Source organism: Hakea prostrata, chromosome 8 (genome assembly GCF_041222555.1).
Source record: "Hakea prostrata isolate BN-2017 chromosome 8, UWA_Hpros_2, whole genome shotgun sequence".
Lineage (NCBI taxonomy): Eukaryota > Viridiplantae > Streptophyta > Magnoliopsida > Proteales > Proteaceae > Hakea > Hakea prostrata.
Genome location: NC_142607.1, coordinates 36070567 through 36077258, shown reverse-complemented (window position 1 = coordinate 36077258; position 6692 = coordinate 36070567). Strand labels below are relative to the sequence as shown.

Below are 6692 nucleotides of genomic sequence, written 5' to 3'. Positions count from 1 at the left end.
ATAGACTTTAGTTTAGTTTGTTATATGTTTCTTTCTTGTTCTTAGAACCCGATGTAATCTTTCTTTTGACTTGCGATCTACTTTTCCACTGGTTGTAGAGTGAGATTCCGCCTCACTTTACTTATTGGTTTAGGCATTTTGATTGTCTTTTGTACTTTGATGATATATGATTTATTCTTTCCTTATTTGGATCTTTTGGATTATACTTTGTACATTGATTATTTATGTTCATGATTATGTTATTGTCTATGTAGGAGGTTGATTACCTCGATACTTGATCTTCGGGGCTGTGGATCACACACTCGGGTATGCCAAGTAGGGTATCGGCTGGGTGGATGTGACAGTTCTTGCAGTGCACCGGTGCATCCTGTTGCAGGTAGTCAGGGTACTGGACCGATCTATGCTAACCCCCGTCCAGTGGTTAATAACTAGAGACCTGCATATCCTTCTTCAGCAGCTCCTGTGGGTAGTAGGGATTTGACTTGCTTTAATTGTGGAAAGCCAGGTCATTATTCCCGTAATTGCACTCAGAAGCCGAATCCTCATATGTCAGCTATGAAGTCTACTTCAAATGTTCCCTCTGGGAAAGTATTCAGTGTTGTTGGTTCAGAATCTGAGACAAATCACGATGGTGTGACAAATATTATTTCAGTATCATCTACCTCTACTTTCGTACTATTTGATTCTGGTGCATCTCATTCATTCATAGCATCTTCTTTTGTGAGTCGTATCCCTGTTGCACTTGCGAAGTTGGAAAGAGGACTAGTTATTAGTACTCCTACCAAATCTGTTGTTAGATTAGATGAAGTGGTTGAGTCATGTTCAATTGATATTGTTGGTAGAATTCTTAAAGCCCGGTTGATCAAGTTGGATATGTTTGATTTCGATGTGATACTTGGAATGGATTGGTTATCTAAGTATGGCGCAGTTATCCTTTGTTTTAAAAGGAAGGTATTGTTTCATCCTAAAGATGATAGTCCGTTTGAGTATCAAAGTAATCAAGGGAAGTTGAGCAAGAAGGTCGTGGTTGCACTGTGAAAGTCGGGTAGTGGACCAAGGATGTTGGACTTTTTTCCTCTTCTATGGATGTCTCGGAAGATGTGAAATAGTTGTCGAAAATTGAAGTTGTCAGGGACTTTCCTGATGTCTTCCTTGATGATTTGTTTGGTTTGCCTCCAAAAGAGAGTTAGAGTTTTCAATTGATCTAATTCCTGGAGCAGCCCCTGTTTCTAAAGCTCCGTATCGGATGGCTCCGACTGAGTTGAAGGAACTTGAGACCCAATTGAGTGATTTGACAAGCAAAGGGTTCATCCAACCTAGTGTTTCGCCTTGGGGAGCCCCGGTGTTGTTCGTGAAGAAGAAGGACGGTAGTATGCGGATGTGCATAGACTATCGGGAATTGAACAAGTTGACGATTAAAAATAAATATCCTCTTCCTAGGATCGATGACTTGTTTGATCAGTTGAAAGGTGCTGTTGTTTTCTCAAAGATCAATTTGAGATCTGGGTATCATCAGTTAAGAGTGAAGTCCAGTGATGTCTGCAGGACTGCATTTAGGACTAGATATGGGCATTATGGATTTTGAGTCATGCCTTTTGGTCTTACTAATGCACCAACAGCAGCATTCATGGATATGATGAACCGAGTATTTCAAGATGTTTTGGATAAGTTTATCATTGTGTTCATTGACGACATTCTGATTTATTTGAAAAGCGAGGAAGATCATGTTGTGCACTTGAGTTTTGCTCTACAGCGTTTGAGAAAGAAGAAGTTGTTTGCCAAGTTCAGTAAATGTGACTTTTGGTTACCTAAAGTTATGTTCTTAGGTCACATTGTTTCTGCTGACGATATTAAGGTTGACCCTGCAAAGGTTCAAGCTGTAGTCGATTGGGACCAACCTAAGTCAGTCATCGAGATTCTAAGTTTTATTGGTATGGCGGGATATTATAGGCACTTCATTGAGAATTTCTCTAGACTCTCAGCTCCTATGACAAAGCTTACCAGAAAAGGAATCACGTGAAATGCGTTCAAAAATCTGTTCAGCCTTGAGATCCCTGGGGAATGACCTACAAAACAAGGTTAGATGTGGCCCGACCCTGAGGACGGGAGGCCACCTTCGAAGGCTAAGTTAGTAATGGAACGGATCATAACTCTAGCGAGTTGCAGAGCTTAATTGAGAGATAGAATAGAAGAAGAACGATTTAGTTTCCTCCCCTTTGTGCGATTGCTACATTATATAGGGTTTACCTTTCATTCTCAACCGTCAGATTAATCCTTGAGTCTTGTCTGGGTATGATCTTAGGGTTTAACTTCCCTAATCTGTGTTATTCCACATTCCTTCCTCGGCACGATTGCCTATCCCTATTTTGATGGGATCATATCTCTTACCATAGTGGTTGGGTCTTCCAAGGTTTCTTCATGCTCATGTAACCTTTAGGTTAGCTACTTGCTCCGATCCTGATCGGGACTAACCGATCGACCATGGTTCGACTCAGCTGGTTTATTGTTATTATTTTTATTCATCAACGTGTATCATTGTTAGTACAAAAAATATGTCATTTAAATAAAAACAAAGGATATAGTAGTCAAGAAAAAGATTTGCGATAAAATAGGAGTACATGTTTTTATATAATAGTATGATATTATAATATATATATACTAGTAAACTTATACACGTGCGAATACACGTGACCATGTATGAAGGATTAAGAGAGTGAGATCTTGGAAATTGCTTGTGAGATATCTCGATATGTAATAAAATAAAAGCAACCACAAGTGGAGAAACAATAATTTTCTAAGAAAAATGGCATGCATCCTAATTAAAGGAAAGATAGAACCATGCCTTCTATAGTCTCCAATACTTCATTCTAATCGAATATTGGGAATACCATTTTTAGATTCAATATCGTAGCAAAAAATGTAGGAACAATATTGTGACATGTTTTTTTCTTTATCTCTAAATAATTAAAAATTATTAGTCTATATGAGAAAATTATATCATGTGCAAATGCCACCCCAATAACAAACATAAAAATATTATGATGCAAATATATCATTTTTGTTCATGTATCCAAAACTTGTGTATTCTCCAGTCAATAAACTTAACCAGTTGGCATTGGAGGAGGGATTAGAGCCGATGGGTGCTTTTCAGAGCTAGGTCCATTTGGGACTTGATTTCAGCTGATTTACAGCATATGCAAATGCTTAAAAGGAAAATAAGAACACTCTACCCAACCCATCCCCAAAGTGTTTCATTACTGCAATCATCCAACTCCTTCAGAACTAAACCAGTAAATCAAAACAAAGAACAATAATGATGGATGGAGCCATTGGTCCATTCTCTATAAGCATCATGAAACCACACTACCAAACAAGGTCAAACATCAAGAAACCAAAATTATCCAAAAAGCAGATTTAGATTACAAAATAACTAATCCTAATAGGGTCAGATAAGAATAAATAAGCTCAAATAAGAAAAAAAATTATTGCTAAAAATTATGGTAAATAAGATCAAAACACGTAAAGATACGTCTAATTTTTTTATCCGAGGAACCATAATTATCCATGAACAGTAATTAAACAACAGCTAATAATTTAGTATTAAACTGGATTGTGACAACATGGACCAACGGATTGGCACAATACTTCAATCATGAACCATATCCGGCCAACAATTTAAAATGTCAAATATGGGGCCTCTACATGAGTCAGATAATTAGAATTTGCTTTGTCAACACAGATGAGTCAGATGATGAGGTATGCTTTGAAGTTTTAAAGGAGTTGCAATTTTCTTGTGAAAAATCAAATTTTTTCTGTGATAATGCTAAACTTTGGTTGATTTCTCAGAAGAGAACAGAAAAGAACCTAAAGAACTATTGGCTTTGGTTAGGTTCTTCTCTGGTTAGACACAGATAGAGAATGTTGTTGTCATTCATTAAAATGGAAACTACAAGATATGGCTCCCCTTGGCAGTCACCCAATACAAGTCCTACTGGTCAAGCTGTGTCCAATTTAACAACACTTACCTCCAATTGTGCAACATTAGTGAATAGTGAATAGCCATTTTTTTTCTTCTTATATTGTGTATATCTACTATTTTGAATGTAATCAATCCGGGTGGCAATGAACCGAGCTTTTTCCAAAGCGTCCGGTCTTCATTCTACATAGAATTAGATGAACTCTATCAGCAAGCAACATGAGTATTAAGAAGTTAGAATGAAAAGTTACAAGAATAGAAGCAGGATCAACCCGAACCGCCCCGCCGGAGATGGGGGAACCTCCTAGACTTGTCATCTATTCACATGTTCAACATGTAGAGAGGTAGGTCAGAAGGTTTATAGAAAAGAAAGAAGAAAGTTACACCATACATACATTAGATCACATTCATATATATATATAATCATATTTAGCATGTCTAGATAAATCTTCACAAGGAAAAGCATTAGTTAGTGACAAGCACTGTGGGATCGGCCCAAAGAGGCCAAGTAGTACGATTACGACGAGGTTGGCAGTGGGTAGTATGATTATGACGACGAGGTTGGTAGTGGTAGTAATTGACGACCAAAGAATTCCGCTTCGCCGCCTTCAGCCGATCCAATCCATCCCAAGTTGTTTCCTCGCAATCTATGATCTCCACACGGACCAAATTAGGGCAACCACTTGAGAGCGCTATCACTCCTTCATCGGTGATCCTACCACAGCCATAGATATTAAGATTTTTCAATGCCATGAATTTAGCAGCTATTAATTTCATCTCGACATCTCCAATTCTATTGTTCCAACACAGTGCTAAGCTCTCCAGGTTTGGGCAATTCTCAGCCAGCATGTTCAAACTCAAACAAGTAATGTTCGCACGCATTAGAAATAATTCCTCAAGTTTAGGGCACCCTTTGGCAATAGCGAAGATACCCTCGTCCCCTAATTTGCGAGTTTTCCACCAATTTTGGATGTGGAGTCTTCTCAGACGCTTGCAGCCACTAGCGATGTACGCGAGCCCCGCATCCGTAAAATTTACAGTTTCAGCGAGATGCAACGTCTCCAAATCGGAGAAATTAGAGATAGAAAGCAGAGCGGCATCGCTTATTCCGACTATCGTTGTCAGTTGGATCTCGACCAAACCTGTTACTTGTTGTTCCACCATGGCTTCGAACACCTTATCCCAATCCTCCCCAGAAGAGCCGCAGATCTTCAAAGTCCTGAGATTCTTCGAAGCGATTATCAAAGGTGCAAAACATTGGGCGTTTTGCATCCCACTGTAATATTCGCGATCTTCTATCTGACTATGTGTAAGATGTTGACCGATGCAGATAGTCTTGAGAGAGGAAGCAGCAGCCAGACCTGGACCTACTACAGACGACATGGCAGCAGCAGCGGCATTCCCTGCCGCAAGGCCGCCGAGAGTCAGGGCGGAGAGCTCTTCGAGGAAGGAAGAATTATCGACGATAGCATTGATGGCCTCGGCTCCAAATTCGCACCATTCAGCATGAAATTCTTTTAAACCCTTGCAGTTCACCGCAAAACCGACTACGCCTGCATCGGTTAAAGCTCTACAACCGTGAAGCTTTAGGCGGGTTAGGTTGCGACACCGAAGAGAGATGAGGACAAGAGCATCGTCCCTGATGAATTTTACATATTCGAGTGCGAGGGAGGTAAGGGAATCGAAGCGAGTCAACATAGAGAGGATCTCCTTATCGGGGAGAATCCGATCGGTGGCGTAGGATTTGTAGTGCCACGGCCGCCGTTTGACACCAAGAGAGAGACGACGACGGCTCTGACCCTCGATGCAGGACCAACGATGGCAGACGAGAGAACTGTTCTGGCGGTCAATCAAGTTCAGAAACTCGAACACATTGGCCAGGCACTCGTCGGGAAGGTCGTCCGTGTTTAGAAGACGCGAACGATGGGTTTCCGCTCTCTTCTTCTTCATGTTTAGAAGACGTGAACGATGGGTTTCCCTTCTCTTCTTCTTCATCATGTTTATCCTGGTTTCTTCTTCTTCTTCTTCTTCTTCTTCTTCTTGTTGTTGGAAACAGTCGTGATTTGTCCACGTCGATCCGCCTAATCCAGAACAGTCGGCCCAGTGCAGAGGCGTAGAAGAAGTAGTAGTATTCCTTTTCCTTTTCTCCATGTTTCTCCTGGCAGCCTGGTTTCTTCTTCCCCACGCTTAGATATATTCGATCTCGTAACTCCCAAAACCTATTTATAATTGGAGTTACCTGGGTCATTCCGTCATTGAGTAAACTTCGAACTCCTATTTATAATTGGAGTTAACCTGGGTCATTCCGTCATAGTAAACTTCAAACTCCCAGGGTAAATCTCTTCAACTACCAAACTAAATCTCAACCGGACAAAGAAATTGATTGACTGACAGTGATTGTCGAGCTCGACTTGAACTCCAAAAGTAATTCGAATTTCGAATTTCGTCCTTTAGGGCTTGTTGGTTAGGACTTAGGTGAATATAAAGATTTAAAATGAATTTCAAATATATACATTTTAAATTAAAAAATTAATTATTTGGTTTGCCTCAAATTTATCAAAGTTTATAGATTTTCCTTGCGTTACACCTTGTGAATCCACAAATTTCATTAATTTTAAGGTTATAGTAGAATCCATGATCTCACTCAATACCCAATAACAGCTTTATTCACATTTTTAGGCAAAAAAAGTTAAATCTAGAATCCAGGGATTTTTAC

The 6692-nt window shown here is 39.8% G+C and overlaps 1 protein-coding gene across 1 annotated transcript; it reads right to left on the bottom strand.

Moving 5' to 3' along the window:
• Positions 1-4441: 4441 nt before the first annotated feature.
• Positions 4442-6127, bottom strand: LOC149007694 (F-box protein At1g47056-like). Its single transcript, XM_089167138.1, has one exon. The coding sequence runs from the start codon at positions 6125-6127 to the stop codon at positions 4442-4444; it is 1686 nt and encodes a 561-aa protein (XP_089023264.1).
• Between the last annotated feature and the right edge of the window lie 565 nt (positions 6128-6692).